The sequence below is a fragment of the Macrobrachium nipponense genome, chromosome 21, assembly GCF_015104395.2.
Source record: "Macrobrachium nipponense isolate FS-2020 chromosome 21, ASM1510439v2, whole genome shotgun sequence".
In the NCBI taxonomy this organism is placed as follows: Eukaryota; Metazoa; Arthropoda; class Malacostraca; order Decapoda; family Palaemonidae; genus Macrobrachium; species Macrobrachium nipponense.
Window position 1 is genome coordinate 32067214 of NC_087212.1, and position 20903 is coordinate 32088116.

The 20903-nt window shown below is 35.5% G+C and overlaps 1 protein-coding gene across 1 annotated transcript in view; it reads right to left on the reverse strand.

Annotated features, from left to right (window-relative positions):
* Window positions 1–5095: 5095 nt before the first annotated feature.
* Window positions 5096–20903, reverse strand: part of LOC135197902 (uncharacterized) — a 98270-nt gene continuing 82462 nt past the window's right edge. Inside the window, exons 4-9 of the mRNA XM_064225126.1 lie at window positions 15613–16530; window positions 14569–14757; window positions 13600–13812; window positions 12714–12941; window positions 10905–11065; window positions 5096–7803 (exon numbers count right to left, since the gene is read on the reverse strand). Coding sequence (XP_064081196.1) covers window positions 7674–7803; window positions 10905–11065; window positions 12714–12941; window positions 13600–13812; window positions 14569–14757; window positions 15613–16530 — 1839 coding nt within the window. The 3' untranslated portion in view covers window positions 5096–7673. The remainder of the gene's footprint in view (window positions 7804–10904; window positions 11066–12713; window positions 12942–13599; window positions 13813–14568; window positions 14758–15612; window positions 16531–20903) is intronic.

Genomic DNA, 20903 nt, shown 5'->3' on the forward strand with positions numbered 1-20903 from the left:
ATCACAAGTATTCATATGCACTTTCATTTTCTCAACTGAGTGAAAGTGGACCACAGTACCATGGATACATCATTTACAATAGTAGCACGAGCATTGACAATGCTATTCGGAAAACACATGTACTTGGGTCATCCAATATAATAAGAGAATTGGGGCTGCAGCTAATTTGTGTCATTAACAAAAGCTTTAAAGAAGCTGATGAGCTGAAGTGGCATAATGTGCTTGATTTGGATTGCAATGCAAAGATACCAACAGAACTTGAAATGTTTCCAAGCCCTATCTTCATAAAAGAGACTGTCCTCAAAATACCAAAGATTCAGCGACTGATCCTATCAATTGGACAAGAGATCTGCTGTGCTCCAACTTGTGAGTGGAAGTTGCCAAGACACATTCTGTTGATTATGACTCTGAGGCACCTCTATATGAGTGAACAACTTGTAACTCGATAGAATGGGGCACTGTAAGAATTATTGCTATACAATAGATGGGACACTGTTTGTCTGTTTTCTGAGCAAGGTAATTCTAATTCATAGCGAACACCTCTAATAACCACGATGAAACGATAACTTGTCAGGAATTTGATTGCAGATATCTGTCATTCTGTATGTTAAAGTTAAAAGCTCAGCAAATTTGCTACTTTTTAATTCCTGTAGTGTAGGAAATGTTTCCTGCATCTTCTTGGGAAGAGAATAGTTTAATTTCACCATACTAGTCTTTTTTCAATCCTGGCACATGAATTACACACACTGGACTCAGGCATGTTGATGTAATACTGATAGTCCTCCTCCATTTCTTGGAGGGTCTGCCAGACGTAGAATCAGTCCTGTCACTGTCTGACATACTTCACACTCAATCCTCTTGTAGCATCTGGAAAAAAGTTGAAATTAAATCGGACAATTTTAAATGACATGATTTAATATTAGGCATAAATTTTCTGTCCCTTAGACTGAAGGTGAAAAAGTGAATACAGAGATGTTACATATTAGTCATAAAACATGGGTTTTTGCAACTGAAACCTCAAATTTCTTAAAAACAGTCAGTGATGGTAACTACAGTGGTACCTCGAGATATGAAATTAATCCGTTCCGAGGCACCCTTCGTATCATGAGTTTTTCATATCTTGGACCACATTTTACATGTAAAATGGCTAATCTGTTCCAAGCCCTCCAAAAAACACCCCAGTAAATTTCATAATAAAGCTAAATTGACCTATAAACAATGAAATACTACAACAATTTGGACCATTCAATATCTAACTTAATACGTACTGCTAATTACCTGTAAATAAAGTGTATTAGTGTACATGGTATACAAGAAATACTGTACGTATGTAGTAAAATGTGGAAGGTTACCTTTCGAGTGAGGCTATCTCCGAAAGTGGCGACAGAGGAGGAGGACAAACGGCAGATACGTACGTACATACATACTCTTAACTTTACGAAACACATAAAAAAATGTAAGGAAAACATACATAAACAAAACTTTACGAAACACATTAACAAATCTGTAAACACTTAACTTTACAAAAAAACTAAAATAAAATTTTTTTTGTCCTTTTTTATTTTTACATTTTTTTTTACTTTTTTATACTTTACGTACTTTTTTTTTTTTTTTTTTTTTTTTTTTTTTTTTTTTTTACAAAATTCCAACTTCATCACCACTTTCAACTTTCTGTTTTTTAGTATCACTTGGTTCTTCCTTTTTGCTTACTACTGCTAATACTAAAGGCCTCTTTAAAAAATAACTATCCAAGGAAGATTGCTTCTGCCTACTTTTCACAATGTTCCTGAAACAACTCAGGCAAGCCTCATTGAACTGCGCAAGCATACAACCTGTGTAAGCCTTTTCGGGGTGTCTTTTTTTTCAACAAACAATTGCACTCTATGAAAAGCAGCTAGAACATCCTTAATTTCTGCCGTTGTCATAGGGTCGTCCTCCTCCTCCTCGCCACTGCTAGAGAACTCCTCTTGAACGACGTTATGTTGCATGGCCTCCAACTCCTTCAGGTCATCCGTCGTAAGCTCCTCTTGGTGCTCCTCGAGAAGGTCGTTGATGTTCGTCCTCGTCGACGACCAGCCCCATGGACTTGCCGAGTGCAACGATCTCGTCAAGATCTCGTTGCAAAAGAGTTTCAGGATCGTCAACTGTTTCTGAATCTGCAGCACCAGCTTCGCCCACGTCGAATCCCTCGAAGTCTCGGGCGGATACGGCATCAGGCCAGAGTTTCCTCCACGAGGAATTCAAGGTTCGCTTCAAAACCTCCTGCCAAGCTTGGTCAATGAGTCAGATGCATATCACAACAACGAAATGCTCCTTCCAAAATTCACGCAAGGTGAGGTCTGTGGTATCGGTGATGTTGAAACATCTCTTGAAAAGATGTTTCGTATACAGCTTCTTAAAGTTCGATATCACTAGCTTGTCCATGGGCTGGAGAATAGGGGTGGTGTTAGGCAGAAGATAAAGAACCTTGATGAAGGAATACTCCGCTAGGATATCTTCCTCGAGGCCAGGAGGGTGGGGAGGGGCATTGTCCAACACCAGCAGACATTTCAGAGGGAGGCGCTTCTCTTCAAAGAATTTCATCACTGTCGGGCCGAAACACAGATTTACCCACTCAGTGAACAAAAGCCTTGTTACCCAGGCTTTCGCATTAGCCCTCCACATCACTGGAAGCTTCTCCTTAAGCACTTTGTGGGCCTTGAAGGCTCAAGGAGTCTCGGAATGATAGACCAGTAGGGGCTTCACCTTGCAATCCCCACTGGCGTTTGAACAAAGTGCGAGCGAAGCCTGTCTCTTCTTCTCTTCCTCCGTGATGTACGTCCGACGAGGCATTTTTTTCCAAAAAAGGCCAGTCTCATCACAGTTGAAGACCTGCTGAGAACTGTAGCCTTCCTTGGTCGTCACCTCGTTGAACATCTTTTTAAAGGCTTCGGCCGCTTTCGTGTCCGAGGTGGCAGCCTCCCCATGCCGCACCACCGAATGGATGCCAGTCTGTTTACAGAATTTCTTGAACCACCCATGCGAAGCATTAAACTCTGGGGTTGGCGTGATGTCCCTTCTCCTCTGTCGTCTTCTGCCTAGGCAATCAAATCGCCGAAAATAGCGCTGGCCTTGTGGGAGATTGCCGTCGCCAGTGATTTCTTTGTCTTTTATCCAGACAAGAAGAAGCTCTTCCATCTCATCGTGCACATGGCTCCTCTAGCTGGACAAAATAGTGACGCCCTTGGAAGGTGTAGCTGCTTTGATGACATCCTTCTGCTTAAGGATGGTGCCTATTGTCGACGGATTTCGGCCGTATTCCTTGGCGATCACACTCAATCGCATACCAGCTTCATACTTCTTGATAATCCCCATCTTCGTCTCCAAAGAGAGCATCCTCTTCTTTCCGTGAATTTCAACTTTCTTGGGACCCATGACTACGTATATACTGTCGCAATTTACGTATAAGTAGAGTAAAGTTCTCACACAACACGATAAAGTTCGTATACTGCAACGAAATCACTAACGAACTTACGTTAATAAACGAAATCGTTAGAACGAACGAATACCGCGTGCGTACGATAACGATGCTGGGACGAGTGGCCGAGGCATGCTGCTACGTAGTAGATGCATGATGGGAAGGATGCTGACCAATAGGAGAGAAGGATCTCATGGCGGTGACTAGCATCAGGAACCAATGGGAGAGCAGGAGGATGGTGCAAGTCTACTCAGTTGGTGGCGTGCAAGTTTCAAAATTGTTATCGGTGGTCTGGGCGAATCTCGGACTTTACTGCAACAACCTTTCCTATCTTGAGCAATTTTCGTATGTAGAGCCGTAAAATTTTTCATATTAACTTTCGTATCTCGAGTTTTTCGTAAGTTGGGCCTTTCGTATCTTGAGGTACCACTGTATACAGTTCACCAAAGGATTCCTTGACCTGAAAAACATACATTTAGATACCAAGATTATGATTCTATGATAATTAGAACCAGAGATGACGACATTGTTTTGTGTATCGCTTCAGAACAGCTTTCACAGATAAGGGTACCTATGAAAATACGTAAAAATGACATATTGCATCCCAGTTTATACACTGTTACCACTCACAATTGCATAATAGACATGTCAAGGCTTTAAAAAAATCCATTTCATTCTGCCATGAGGGGGGGGTGGGGGTGCATGGGGACCCTCTTGGCTGGTGGCCTATAAGCAATTCATTCATTATATAAAAAAAATTATTTTAAAACAAAATATCCTAGGAAAACTTTAGAGAAATTACTATATACTAAATAAATCCAGTTTTAACTTAAGGCGATTATATTCAAAATTTTATTTTAAAAAATTTCAATGCCTACTTAACTGTACAAAGGGCCAATCTATGAAAACAAAGATCCTAATATAGGTACTAAGGTTCTAATATTATTTGTAATTTAAGAAAAACAACAACAAATATTATTAAAACTAAATATTTTCATCTTCCTCTGACAAGTCATCATTTATCACTGCTGCTTCTCCATTTGAACAATGGTCACTGCAGACCCCACAAAAGAGCCCCCCTCTCTGTTACAGCTGCATCTCCTTGTTTGGCACTGGTTCTCACTTTCCTTGCAACTGCAACATACCAATTTCAGCAGTTCATCAGTGGCTATATTACCAATAAGCCTCTTTGGTCTTAACTTATGACTTCGATCAAGTTCCCATCCTCTTCCAGCTGGGCTTAAATTTAGCTTCAGTATCCAGTTCTTTCCAGATTATTAATTGGAGGTGCACTCTTAGAGCATGCTGGATACTGGCATCTTCTGTTGGTGGTAGAATTTCTGGACTGATCTTACCCATATGTGCTCGTCAGATCCAGATGGCAAATGTGTAGTGATGAGAAAAAAAAATTTCTGTCTGTCAGACAAAATTGGTTAAGCTTGAAAACATTCAGGACAGGAACAAGTTAACTTTTTGTATACATAATGACTACATACCGTATATAAAATAATGATATTGCATATTATCACAAAATTAATTTTCTCAAATTGCCAGCAGCATGGATAAACAAATATTGTACCAAAAATTTCCTGACAAATGTTTATATTTAGATTTTGGATTTAGATAATGAAATGTGCATTAAATTCATACATTTATTACCTTCAAATTAATCTCAAACACCACAAACACTAGTCTAAAATGTTGTTACTTGTATAATGTGAAATAAAATTACAGTAACTAGTACTGTTACATCTGTTTTTGACCTCAAAAATATTTTTAGGAATTGAGCAAAACCTATATCTAGTACACAATCATGTCATTTTCTTCATAAGACACAAGAAGTTTATGGTTAATTATTGTTTTAAGGCTTTAGTGCAATAATGTTTTTATATTTAATGCTTCTCAATCAAATTTGGTGAACATCTACAGAATAATAACACAGAGAATTTAATGACTGTGTATAGTGAAGACAATGAAGAGCAATTGTGTGAAAATAAAGAAACTGCTTCTGAAGTTATTAATACCTTATACCGGTATTATATACATGCATAATCATATTTTTCCATGATTTTTTTTTTTATTTACATTTTAGTATGTAAGTGAATCCTGCAAAGCAAACTGTAAATCACTGCTGCTAATAAATGGGTGCTACCTGCTTTTCAATCCGGTATTACATATGTAAGAACTTTTAATTATAAGAAATACAACCAAGTCAAACAATCTGATCGTTGTAAGGTCTCATCTGAATAAAATAGTCATTGCAAGGAAATAATGACAAGTACATAAAAGCATTTCAGACAGTGTGGTCCCCAAAAATTTTAACAGTTCTAAATAATTATATCCATCATCAATAGATAAAGAAACAAGGTATTCAGGGCAGGAGACAACAAAGAATGACCAAAAGCTATTTTGCGACAATATAATAGACCTCTTAATAATAAATTAAGATGGGCACAATGGGAAAAAAATCAGCTTAATTAGAATACCTGTCTAAAGAATAAAGGTCTCTGTGGCAACCTTATGTCACGACAGAATTGGCTAGAAGTTTGTAACACTAGTATACTTTACATTTTCCAATAAAACTAAGATTTTACAATGCTAAAAAATGTACTTTTTATACTCAACATTTATAATAAAATTAAGATTTCACAATGCTAACATATGTACTTATTTATCAGAGCATCAGTTACTGAATTATAAACTCCATTCTGATCTTTTAGTGACGAGATGCATTTTTAAATCAAGAGGACCAGATTCAGTCCCATGAACATACAGTTAGACCTCATAGTATATAAGGGGTTACTGTAAGTTTAAGTTTCATCAAGACAAATTGTATATACATGCTTACAGGTAAAACCAAGCTTATTCAATACTGATTGATGGAAACTAAGGGAAAAATAACAAATGGCAATTTAGTGTAAAATTTTGGGGGGACTGCCCTGCTTGTAGAATATATAGAGAATTACCCACAAAGTTCTGCTGACTTATCTCAAATTCATTACATCTAATGACTTGAGAGGGTAAACTCATTTTGGGCTTTCTGAACTGAGAAGTTTGCACAGCACAAATCGCTGTACACAATCTTTGTTTTTATCTAAACCCAGCACTTATGAAGTTTAAGTGGAGCTAGATTACTCAAGTAATGTAAATGAATCGTACTATTTCCTTATTACCTTACAATGTACCATTGAATTCCTCATTGTTTTTACACTCAGTCTGAAGACTTATTAAATAATGATCTTAAGAGTAATCAGCATTTGCCTTACAAACAATATCAAGTTGAAACTGTTTACATTAGAATTTTGTCCTTTCCAGTACAGTGTTTCACTTACACCCAGCTTTTAATTGAGTGAAATTAAGAGTACAGAATTAGCTTGAGTACAAATATTACCAAATGAATATCCATCACCATGAAAAACTACAACCTAATAATACATATAGAAAAAAATTACAACATAATTCTGAAACAATACTTTACTGTAAAGTTCAGTAGCGGTAAGAAAATATGGAATAGCTGTATACAATGCTATTTTCTAAGGTTAAATTTGGCATCAAAACAATAACTAACACTGCCCATGCAGGCTGTACTATAAAATTCCATGTACTACTTCCCCATCCACACCCTTAATTTACACTAATTCTAAGTCAATAAAAAACTCATTTAGATAGCAGAGGCCTCATCTTTCCTTTCATTTATGTAGTATTAAAATGGGCAAAGCAAGAGGCAATCGTGAAAATCACTTGGAAAATATGTAATTATGCCACATATATACTGAATTCAGTATTTGGCAGACAATTCAGGGTAAAGGTATTTTTTCAGAGCAGCAGATTTATAGAAAATAAAGAGCATTCTAAATTAAATAAAAAAAATCTCCAACAGTTAAACTTGTAAGAGGTCACAAAACCTTGTCAACAGCATGCAAGACAAAAAAAAAAAAGAAAAAAAAGAGACAATAAAAGGGTTACTGTTTACAGAAACTGAAAATGTAACTTATAAGATGACCTATACTCATCATTCCAGATGCTGAATCATCAGCATTTTACTCTTTGGCTTAGTAATTCAAATTGTTAAACTGGTACTAGGAGCTACAGCAGTTGTAACATTTTTATAAATAATTTCTCTACAATCAATATTTTTTATAATAATTCATAATTACAAAGTTGTCTAATTGCCACTACGGTATGTACATTCATAGGAAATATTTTGAGGTAGCTGCTAAAGGTAAGGTTCAGTCCAATACTTATAGCTGCCTGACGAGTTCTGTGAGTCTTCATATGCTGAATGCGAGGTAAAAGTTGTCCGTAACTTATCTCTGTGCTTGATATCTCGAGGTTTTAACATTGATCTGTAGAGTAAAATTAAAATGTTTAAAATTTTACGATTTCCTATATTATTTCAAAAGTTACATTTTAATTCGAAGAGAAAAATCATGTAAGAAACTATTTTTATTAAGGTATTCAATTTACAAAATAACTATTAAGCCACCACTATCAACTAAACACAAACCTAAAGTAAGGGCAAATGTTATAGAATTCTTCATACTACTACTATAATGTTGAGGTATTTAAACAGGATGTACAACTTGGCGTCTTCAACATTTGTACTCAGATTTACCCTTTACCATGTGAAATGAGAGAGAAATTTTCCCAATCTATTCTGTCCTGCATACTCTGCCAGAATGCCCATACTCGAGGTCTTTTCCTATGTCCTTGTTCTTTAATTTTTTGTGCCTTCCAATTGGTCTTTCCTGACCCCCTATTCCATGTCTCTTCTTTTCATATATCCAAACCATCTCTACCTCTGACATCTCAAGTATTTTCATGTTTACTGATAATGCACAGCTTAAAAACAACTTGTTCTAAATGCTAGTTCATACTATGCTGTAATGATGGAAATCTTCCATGTAAAAGTTATGACACCCATGAAAATTGGTGGAATGGGAAACCAATTTGATTTCCCAGTCCACCAATTTTTATAGGTATTGACATAACATTTAAATGGAAGATTTCCATCATTACATCAAGCAGCTTCTGACTTGACCTTAACTCAAAAATTATGACCTGTGAATATATATATTATCTCTTTTAAGTGATGTTAAATATGTGATATTGCAAATGATAACTTTGGGATCTCTCAAGCTTTCTTAGCAAACCTTGTCCATTGAGAGCATGCCTATAAGCCCAAATTAGTAAAGGCTACATCAGGTGACAAGTGTCATAGTTTTGATCATGCACATGGAGACTTTCTATTTGAGGGGAACTACTTGCAGTGTGGTATGCAGAGCAAATTGCTGATTGTACTAAAGGTTCTTTGCAGCATTCCCCCAAGCCAGAGCTGCAATAATAGTCTTCTATTTTTCTTCTTTTACTCTTCATATTTAGTTGTCCAACTTCCTTAACTTTACCTTGCTCCAATTTCCACCTGTTATTTAAGAACCTCTGGTCAAGCCCTGTGAGTATCTTAGAAATGTGACTCACTAGTCTCATTGTGTGAAATACAAAGATTTTTACAATTATTTTGGAGTTGGTCTCACACACACACACTAACACACACACGCACTGACTGATGAACGCTACTTCCTGAAGAAACGACCCATACCTAGTGACTGGGAACATGCATACCATACCTATATTTCTGTATAGTAAAAAAACTGGGACCTGCTGTAGTTCTGTGAACCTTTTAACTTTCTAAAGGACCTCAAGGACTTAACTTCAGGGACCCCTTTTTAAAGGACAAATGGGTTCTCTTTTTAGGGGTAAAATGATCTGCAATTAGATGATCCTTATGAAGCACAGGGAACATGAAAACTGAGAATTCTATACAGTGAACTGTCATTTCCAATGCCTGAATGATTAATGCTGACTGGTGGGCTGCACTCAGTGAAGGTGTCAATTCCAACTTATAATTAAGGCTATTAAATATTGTAAGCACAATATCTAATAATTTTGCTTTTTGCAAGCTAGACAAACCTTCTTATAAAGAACCTCTAGTACTGCCTGTGTGAGAAAAGATACACTATAGGCAACAGCACCCTAAAGTGATTTGATGAAGAAAAGTCCAAACTGCAGAAGTATACTTTAAGCATCAATGCAACCATCAGTCACCAGTCACGTTATATGTAGCTATAAAGCTTATGTGTTTGCCCATAAAACTTAAGTGCCAATCTTATAATAGTAGCCATATGCAGAGCTGACAGTCCAAGGTAAAAGTATTTGGAGCCAATAAATAATGTTCACTCTAAACACAAAAAAGATGTTTCCATCATATACACTGCTACTGCAAAACATGCATAATTAGGTCAAAGGCAGCTACCAAATCTTAAGTAGTTAACCGGATGAAGTTCAGAACAGATGCAGTTTTATACCATTCTGGGCAATGAGTTTTTTTTAAGGACATAAGTGAAGTTTACACCACACAGTGTACTTCTCCAAGACTGCAGTCACCTTACTTTTCAATAGGTGGGCAGAAGAGTTAATCAATGTGATGCATAACAATCTCTAATACACACAGAAAACTTACTAATGCGTGCGAAGACAGCAGAAACTCGTGGCAAAACAGTCCTCTAGTTAACATGCGTACATAATTCCGTGTTTCTTCATGAACAATCAACAAATCAGTAGGAGAGTACATAAGAAAGTAATGGGAAATACAGAAAGAAGAGGTCACTTACTAAAAGCAAAAAAAATAAATCAAATAAATAAGTAGATAAAAATATAAGTAAAATATTAAAATAAAGGAAATATTAAATAAATTCAGACCCCCATATTAAACCATGAAGTTTACAAGCTTAAAAGTGTGAACATTTTCTGTCCACATAATTAGCATGTAAGTCAAGCATCTTATATATTTTATTTGTAATTGATTCATTTTTGTAAAACTTCAAGTATTATACATCTTATGACATAATACAACAGACAGGTAAACTCCATCTCCTATGACTGTGATTAGGATTGGAAAGTTTTTTAGTCAAGAAGTACGTTGACTCACTCGATCTTTTTTTGTCAGAACAAAACAAAACCAATTCATTGCCATTTAGAAGATAAAATTTTCACTTTTCAAAGTGATAAGTATCAGTAAGTGGCCACTGTGTCTGTTTTATAAATTAAAAATACAGAATTGGTCCGCTAAACCTGAATACGATTATTTATTAACAGGCTGATCCAGTTTAATACATATACCCAATAAAAGTTTCATTGAAATTGCTAGTGAAACAATTTCCCTCAGTTTTTTCCATTTCAGACCCAACTAACTGGGGCTTGGTCCAACTGCAGGACCTGGAAACAACATTGAAATGCATGGAAGTGTTCTGCTAGCTCTTTTTTTTTTTAAGATTCAATACTGGTGCTATACACTGTCCACATGAGGTTACTCAAAACTACTCACATACCAAAATGTGGTGAAAAAACAACCTCATGTTATCAATTGCTTATGTAATGAAAAACTAACCTATGATTTGAGAACATCCGTGTAGGAGTTAATATAGACTTCTGACTAAGCCCTGTAGCTTCTAGGAATTTTTCATACGGGCCATTTCCGGGTCCATTTGCAGCTTCTTTATTACTGTCAGTATGGCCACTAGATGCCTCTTCATTATTCCGAAGGTTCATCTGAAACAAATCAATTTATCAAAACCAACATTTCATTATCATTATTATTATTTAATGAGTTACCACATTTTTAATAACTAACTGGATAACAATCAAGTTTGAGTTTCTGACAAAAACTAGAATGGAATCAGGCAACAATAATACTGTAATACCACACTGTACAATTTCAGTTCCTGTGCTGAACACTAGTATTCATAAAAATGGGATAAAGTGGAACCTCGGTTTTTTAATGCCCTGGTTTTCGTAGAATTTTTCTGATAAAATTTTCTTGGCTTTTGCACGTTTCCCTGGGGCCCACCGCATGACTAGGCCCCAATACCGAGCGCCCAAACAAAGCATCCGGTGTTCTCTCATGTCCCACTCTCCTTTGGTGTTTGTTGTTTTTTGTGCTTTTTTATTTGAGTGCAAGTGGTAAATATAAGCATAAGCCATCAGGGGGCCAAAGAAAGTTCCAAGTGCAAGCCCTTCTGTAAAAATGGCAAGAAACACTATAGAATTTAAGAAAACTCGTAGCAAAGTGTTGGAGGGTGTTGCATGGTGATCATAGTAAAAAAATGCCTACAAGTACTGCTGTTGGTGAATTTAAGGCACCTGAGGCTGGTTTGAAAAATTTAGAAAGCGAATGGTCATACATAATATGCCTACTTCAGTGATTAAGGACATGTTTGCAAAGTGATGTAAAAGATTTGGTGGAGAACAAAGATTTTGTAATCCATGTCTCCAACATCTTTAATGACAATACTGTGTTCCACTTTAGGCAAATTTTAAAGACACCTAGAAAGAAATGTCTCTGGACAGTTTTGTTGTGCAACAGGGGTCTAGTGACTCTCAAGCTGGTCCTTGTGCCAATAGAAACCAAAGAAGGGAAGTAACTCAGAGTGCCAGTGAAAAACAAAGAGGGGAAGTAACCCCGAATAGGGTTTTGATATCTAAAATCCTTCTGGAGGGGGATTCCCCTTCTAAATAATAACCTCTCCTCCTCCTCCTCCCCTTCTTTCCGTCTTCCATAGGCTAACAATAGTCTTCCATAAAGGTGAGAGTGATGTTACATGTTCATTATTTGTTGCATTATTCATTTATATTTATTTCTCATCGATTTCTGTATTAAAACTGCATTTGTTCCATAGAAAATATATTTTTTCAAAAATATTTTTGGGGGTCTGGAACACATTAATTGTATTTACATTATTCCTTAGGGGCATTATTGTTTGAATTTTCGTATGTTTCAGACTTTATGGGAGGTTCTGGAATAGGTTATGTACAGACTAAGTTCCAATGTATTTTTTTTGGGGGGAGGGGGGAATAGTGCTTGCTTTTTCAAAATTTCTTAATATGACAGGCAGCTGAGGGCAGAGTATTGCAGAATTTTTCGTTCTCTGTCTGCAATGGCAAAGTAATGAATGATAATATTTTGTTTTCAACAACAGGGTAACCGCAAATAGGAATACAATGTATGAGTAAATATTGTACTAAAAATGCATTAAACAAAAAAAAAATCATTGAGGGCATAATAGTACTGTAGTCTTTAAAAATGAAACCACCTTTCACCTAATGCAAATTAACATAAGGATTTGTGGTTTTACAATATGAGAAATATAAAGATAAGAAATAAAAAGAAAATGCATATCAAAAACAGCCATTTACATACCTTCGCTTCTGCTCCATCACCACACCTTCTTTGTTCAGATGCAGGTAAGTTCTCTTTCCCTTGGCCATGAAAACCTTCAGTGCCTTGGTCCTCTTCTAGTTCTAGAGAGTCCAATGTAAATTCCTCAAAGTTTTCAGTCATGTGATCCCCATCCCTTTCCATTATGAGGTTGATGTTATGCCGAGATCGTGGAACATTTGCTGCTGCAATCCTCAGTGTTTCAGACAACTGAAATAAAGTGGATTACTAACTCCCTATGCTCACTGAACATAAAAAATTTGTAATATCCAATTCTTTCACTTCAGATCTGATGAATTTCAAACTAACAGATTATTTTCACCACAGTTCTGCCTTGCAGCAAAATGTGCAAAGCCTTTAACATAGAAATGAAGCTTGGCTCATACATAAAGGTACTTTATTTTATAAATTACTGTAGCATCATGCCACAGCACCTCAACACAATCACTACTCAGTCCTTAATTCTAGCATAGTCTAAATTTGGGCATACAGTATAGTATTCAATGATAATGGAATAAACTGTATTACAAGAAAAAATACTGATAACCAGAAAGTAAAACACAGTTCTGTAACAACAAATAGGGCAGTATCATACTCCCTTGTAATAGTTCATAAGCATGCACCTTTTTCATTCCCAAAGCATTTCAGCATTAAAAGACTAACTAATATCTGGACAAGTACCCTTACACTGTCCAAAACACTGCTGCATTTTTTTTGTAAGGCATTAAAATACCATTAAAAGACTGCAACCTCACACACCACTGTTCAATCCAGGGATAGATACAGAATAATGTAATCCAAATAATATTAGTCAATGGTTTACGCATCACAATTGCATAATCATTTTCTCATAATGAAAAGTACATACCTGATGGTCATTTGATGGTGATGCATCTAAATTTGTCTCCAAAATACCACTGCCAATTCTCTTTAGAGGTGAATTAGGACTGTCACCAGTGTCTTCACTAGGAAGGCCAATCGTTGTATATCCATCACCATCATCACTATCAATGTTCTTGACCAGCAAACCAGAACCAAATTCAACATTTGAATATATATGTTGGTCCTCTGGAATGTCAATCTGTCGAAAAAAAAAATATTTTTAAAAATTTATACTTCACAGCATGTTAATCCGATTCATACCCATTAAAATATGCAATGGATAGTTAGTAATAACTAGTAATTATTAATGTACCTACTAAAGGCAAATACTGTGTTAATTAAATGAGCTCTGAGAAGGACTGAAATATGGAGTTACCCTGGTTTTCTTTCCTTAAAATCTCAGTAAGCTATCAAAGCAATGATGGTCAGAAGTAGATTTTCAAGTTCTAAGTCCACCCAACCCTTAGCTTAGCACTTATTTTAACTTTGTAAATTTATGGTAGTTGATTATTTAAAATGCTTTTAGCTGAAGAGTTATACTCAAAGTCGACCAAAAGTGAAAATAACAAGTATACTATTTTGCCACTCCCATATATGTATCGTACTATACATCATGAAGGATGATAAAAAGCTAGCTAGTTATTACCAGTGGTATTTTAATGGAATTGGGAATTGCAATCATCTAAGGGATTTTGGCTTGGCTATGTGTAGCATTTAACTACTGTTGAAAAATTTGCCTATCTTTAGTAAAAGTAGTTAATTATTGGTAACAACCTGATCTGAAATATATTCAGTAATAGTCATGTGCTGCAAGTGATAAACATTAACAATTTAAAAAAGTCAAGTAAATAATGAATAATATAGATTGCACCTTAAAAACTAAAGTAGAAGCAAATTACTATACATTGCAGCTTATCTCAAGTATATAGAGGTAACAAGGAAAATGACAAATTACCCAGTTTCCATAATCGTGCTCCTCTTTTACAGCTCGAAGAATAACATAATTATCCTCATCATTTTCCTCATCTTTATTCCCTGCCTTGAAGTCATGTTTTGGAGGAACATTGACTTCTGAACTGTTATTTAGCCGAATGTTTTCATATTCATGATCACTTATGGAATCACTGTTATATCCACTTGTAACCTGGAAATGCAAGAAAAACAAAATGGAATGTTTAATGTATCTATATATCCATATATCTATAATCTATATCTATACACATATGTATAATTATATATATATATATATATATATATATATATATATATATATATATATATATTATATATATATATATATATATTTCTGGGCTCAGCCGTGTCGCTCCGTGAAATGTGTCCTCTTTAGCACCATTTCTAGTAAAATATTGCTATGATACCAGAGAACTGCTAAATTGGACATGTCAGAAGTCTCTGACTCGCTCACCTAAATAAAAGGTGTCGGTATAGAACTGGGGCGAGTGTTAAACACTACCACAGCAACATATATATATTTACATACCTTATCAGGATCAATTTTAAAACTAATAACAGTAAAGTATAACCATAGAGTATTATTTCATATTTTATGTAGAAAGCTGTACATGTATGATCTTATCTTATCAGATTGTTTATGGACATACAAACTCAATAAGGGAAATCACTAATGACTAGCTAATAGCCTTTTATCTTCTCAGCTACTTATAGAGAACAGACAGTCAAGGTTTAAATACGTAATTGATCAGATGATCAGCAACTTTTCACTCTTGCAAAACAGATTTCTCATTTTAAAAAATTGTAAACATTGTAAAAATGGTAAATTTAATTATTGTGATTAAACTAATCATGTATATCAAACATAAATTAGCATTATGTAAATTGTAACTACTGTGGCAAAAAATTACTTCTACTTAATGATAAAATTTTATAAGAAAACTCACTAACCCACATCTTAATTAGAAAATGTATAAGTTAATAAAGAAGCCAATGAACACACAAAAATATAACAACAATGACATACCTCATATTCATCCATGATGTATGACTTTGAAGTCTGTTCCTCACTTCTTAGAAATTCGGGAGAACTATTCGAAGCTAGACTGATTGTATTATGGGTATTTATTCCTTCTTCAAACTGCCGTGCCAAACGTATGACTCTTGGAGTGACAGGTTTCAGTGTTGCTTCTGGAGAAGAGGGCTCACTACTACAAGATCCACCAGTATTGGTTGCGTCTGATTCCTCCTCTAACAACCTGCTGATGGTTGATACTATTGAGCACTCTTTCTCCCCTGAAGTAACAAAAACTTGCTGCTGGATGTTTTTATTGTTAGGATGTATCTGCATGAGACGATTCAAACTCTTAGGCTTCTCAGCAATAGGAGGCTTATGGAAGACACGATTTGTTGTAGCCCGCACATAGGCAACATTTGGATTAACATATTCCACTGAATGATGATATTTACTGCTTACAACGTGATTGTGAGTTTCATGGGGTTTCAGCAAACTAACATCATTATTTGAACTAATTAATTCTGATATACTAGTGGCTACACGTATCATCCCAGATGAACTTTTGCTTCTGATGGGTGAATTTCCAACATTTGTATTCTGTACTTTACTGGGTGAAGTGTTATTTTCTGGGGAATCAACTCGGCTCACTTTCACCCTTGGTTCAGTTTGATCCACTTTTCCAGCCTTTTCACACATTTCACTAAATTTTTTCAACTTGTTGATTAATCGTCTATTATCTCTTCTAAGTCTTTCAATCTCTTGTCTTTGCGCAGCAATGACATTATCTCTCTCCACCAGCTGCCCAATGATGCCTTTCTGTTCTCGCCTAAGTTGAGCTTCAAGGATTAACAACTGGTTTATCACAGACTGAAGCTGTGCATCTTTCTGCTGCTTTAACCGGACAATGACTCTCTTGCTGTCATGTACCTGTAAGAAACAATGCTAGTTTAGGTTATGGAGTCTTAGTGTTTCAAAATTAATATGCGAAGTTGAAAATAGGGAATTGCAAAATTTACCAAAAAGGTTAAGGATATTTTCAAATATAAATTTCTAAAAACTTTAAAAGATGATGTATGGGTGTCAATATGAGATTAAAAAAACTTAGAATTATTGAAAAAATACAGAACTGAAAATGATTTTATGTCAAAAATGAATGGATTGTAAATGGAATGCTATAAAGTTGGAAAGAATAATGAAAATAGGTAAAAAACGGAATTCTAATGTGTAATTAGGGGAATAAGGACGACCTTGACAAAAGATTCTACCAGTGGTAGGGGATTAAAGATCTTCATTCCTTTTGGGTTCTTCTCAATTAAATGTCTACCTTGGACATTAACATCTAATGTTTCAATTCTCATTTAGGAAAAGGAAAACAAAACTTGTGTGACTAAGCTATGTGGTTTTGTTAGTTATATGTTAATTTTCAATTTATCATCTACCTAAAACCCTCCATATGCCTAGAGCTTCACGTTCTGTTATAAATGAATGAATAATTGGCTGGGAACTGTACCTGTTCAAGGAAGGAAACTCTCTGTATCTTGTGATTATTTCAGAGGCATAATTATCACATAAATGCTCGAGGGATGTCTCCAAGCAAAAATTAAGCTTGGCAAATGCACAATTTTCCCTAGTTATAGACACAAAAAATGAATATATGCAGCAAATGTGAAGGAACAAAATTATTTAAATGACGACACCTGAACAACTAAACACAAACAATTCCCTTCCTTGTTGAGCAGGATGACGAGAGTCTTACTTCATAGCTTATTTGTAATGTTTGTCTTATTCATTTTTCTTTGTTTTTATCTCTCTTTCTTCTAATTTATTTGCTTCTCTGATGCTGGCTTGCTTTGTTTTATTGATAGCAATGTGGAGAGAACGAAGCCCGATAATTTGATGTGTATAATTTGGAAGTTTTGGGATATATGAGAGAATAAACACCTGGGAATTAATTCATAGATTCAGTAGAAGAGGAAGTGGAATGGGTGACCCTTAATATTCAAGAGAGAGATTGCACTTCAGACAGAAGTAAATGACACTATGTTGGGGTTCGACATGCTGCTTATGAGCCTTTTTGTGCATGTATAAATATGTGGTTAATGGTGTGGCAGTTTCTGCATTTGGGGGCGATACTAAACTAACCTGTTGAAGAAACGAATGTAGTAGTAATTATTAGCGAGTTTTTTGCTGGAAATAGAAATATATACACATACATACATATATGTGTGTCCTATTTTGCTAGATTTCCTTTATATCAATACTGGAAAGCAATCTACTAATACAGTACCAATATGTCTGTATACTTAAAATGCATTGCATGGAGACCACAATTAGAGACACTCTGACAAAATGAATGTTAGTCATAACCATGAAGCTCCTTAGATCATGTGCACTGATAAACATACCATAATAAAAATAATACCCAACTACATCCATCAATACTAAACATGGATGACGCAAGAGAAAGGCCTGAGTCATCTGCTCCTCAAGGTTGCCTCGTCACAGATGTTTAATCAGCGACGTCATAATGGATATTATGGGCAAGTGGTCCCTGTACCTTATGGAATTAATGCTCCCATAGTGAAATATGGCACCTTATAACACAAAAGTAATAAAAAAAAAAGCATGTTTGTCGCTGAATAGAAACAACAGACAAATAGTTACGGAGTAGAAAGTACACACGGTTATTTACTTGACTGGAACTGACTCCTTCTTACCTCACAGCTTATGTTAGTTCATGATTACAGAGGAGCTGATGTGCAAGCACACGGACTGACAGCAGAACATAGCCAAACAGACTGGGCAAAGGTTAAAAGTAGTGTACGAGAACAAGATTGAACTTTAGAGTACAAGGGGATAGTTTGCATTGAGGAAGCGTCACGTTTATGACAATACAAAAAGGCTTTTCAAAGAACAGAACGGGACCATTAGCTACCTAATGGCGCATTCATATGACAAGGCGGCGACAATGGCAGCATAAGGAAATGTGAAGACCAACAAAAACGTTAACAGAAAGACAATAAAAGGAAAAGTACAACATGGCTTACAGGTCAAGAAGATGGATCTTGTAAAATAAGACCACTGAAAAAACGCTGAACAACGAAATATTTAAAAGACAGAAGAAAACGCAGAGGTCGAACCTCTACAGAATAGGTGATCTATGCATAAAATAAACTTAAATGTGCAACAAAAAATGACATGGGAGATGATGAATAGTCTTCGTTGTAATGGAATAAACAACAAAAACCCAAAGTAAAGAACATCCCTATGTCAAAATTAAGAATGAGTAAATGAACTTAAGTCGTATCGACGAACGCATGGGTTTACCCAGTACAGTCAATAGTATATAAGGAATACGAAAAGGCTCCAGTAAAAATGAATGGGCTATTAAGTAACTAAATCGCCACATATCCCTCGATTCAAAAATACTTAGGTCGTACCTCGTCGTAGCAAATCATCAAATCTCAGCTGATTTCTCCCATTCAATGATTTCGGGAAGGTCACAAAGTTCGAGGAATAAGAACTGGACTATTCCATTTATAAGAAGGAATCCCAATGCATAGCAGAACAGAGATGTGCAAATGCCTGCAGAGAGATTGGACAGTAATGGCATTCTTCAAGGACATGAAATCACAAAAATCAAATGCAGTAAATTAATGTAAAATATTGGATATAGCATAAGTGATGAATTACATTAAACCTTTACAATCTTGACGTTCAATAACGAATTTTCATTATCTAGCCCAGGCACCGAGCACATGTACTCGACATTCATCCACTTTCGTTACAAAATATATCTTATATAACCTAAGAAAATGAATGACACGAAAGAACAGAACAATTGTTTATGGATATATCTTCATAAAATTACCTGTTATGATCCTATTATAATTTTTCGAAACTGTGTGATTCAAATGAAATGATATTGCTTGCAGCAACCACAGCTCCATTAACTGTAACTCAAAATGAACAGAAGCGACATGTACATGTGATTTAGGGAACGGTAAATGACTTGATACATTATTTGCCACCACGGCTGCAATTGACACGGGGCAAACATCCCACCTCAACGAAACCGCAATTGAAAATCTCGAGTTACCTTCCCCGACCTCCCGTTACACCTTTGACCTGTAATGCGGTAGTGGGTCTGAGCTGATATGAGACCACGCCGAAAGCGGTCAGCCGGGGAATCAAATCTTTTAACGAGTGTTTCAGACTATTAAACTAACATGCATTCGTTATTTGATTTAATTCTAAAAGTCTAGACTCTAGACATTACAAAAACACGAAGAGACAAATAAATGCAAGAAAGACTAAATAAATATAAGAAACTCGTGCAAATAAAAGCAACCAAGTAAATGAACTTCCAAAGACGTAAATAACAAAGCAATTTTCGTAATTAAGTTCCGTCTGAAGACCAAATTCCATTCGTAATTTCTTGGAATTTTGAGGGAACATTGTATAATTCAGTAAGAAAAAAAAACGCCTTAAAACCACGTTCCATTTCAGTTACGATTTAAATAGCAAAAAAACCAACACAACTATACATGTGAGCGATTACGCGCGTGTGCCTCAGTGCGGAATAGATGTTAACTTTCATTCCACATTATGCTCATTGTTACCGGCTACTCTTTCTTCATATCCGTTATTATTTCACACACACACACATTTTATATATATATATATATATATATATATATATATATATATATATATAATATATATATATGTCATATCACATTACAGTGATTCATATACATACATCGAGCTACAAATGTCCTTTAATATCTAATTCACTCTACCTCGGAATTAATATTTTTTCATATATGCTTAACCCAAGGGGAATTTTATTAGGCGATAATAGAATTGTCGGCGGCCAGGCGCAAACCCAGGACACCATACAAATCTAGGAGCGTCAGTGAAGCTTTTACCCACTCCACCACCGCAAGAGGCTATAAGTTAATGCCGTCTCTCACCCTCAAATACCTTTCGCGCTCAGGTATTCGCTGATTTGGAGCCAGCATTAACCCACCTCGACCTCGGTAGTGTTGTAGTGCTTATGACAGCACGTAGCCTTTATATAAGTCATATCACATTACCGTGATTCATATACATACATCGAGCTACAAATGTCCTTTAATATCTAATTCACTCTACCTCGGAATTAATATATTTTCATATATGCTTAACCGAAGGGGAATATATATATAAATATATATATAAATATATATATATATATAATATATATCTATATATATATATATATATATACATATGTGTGTGTGTGTGTGTGTGTGTGC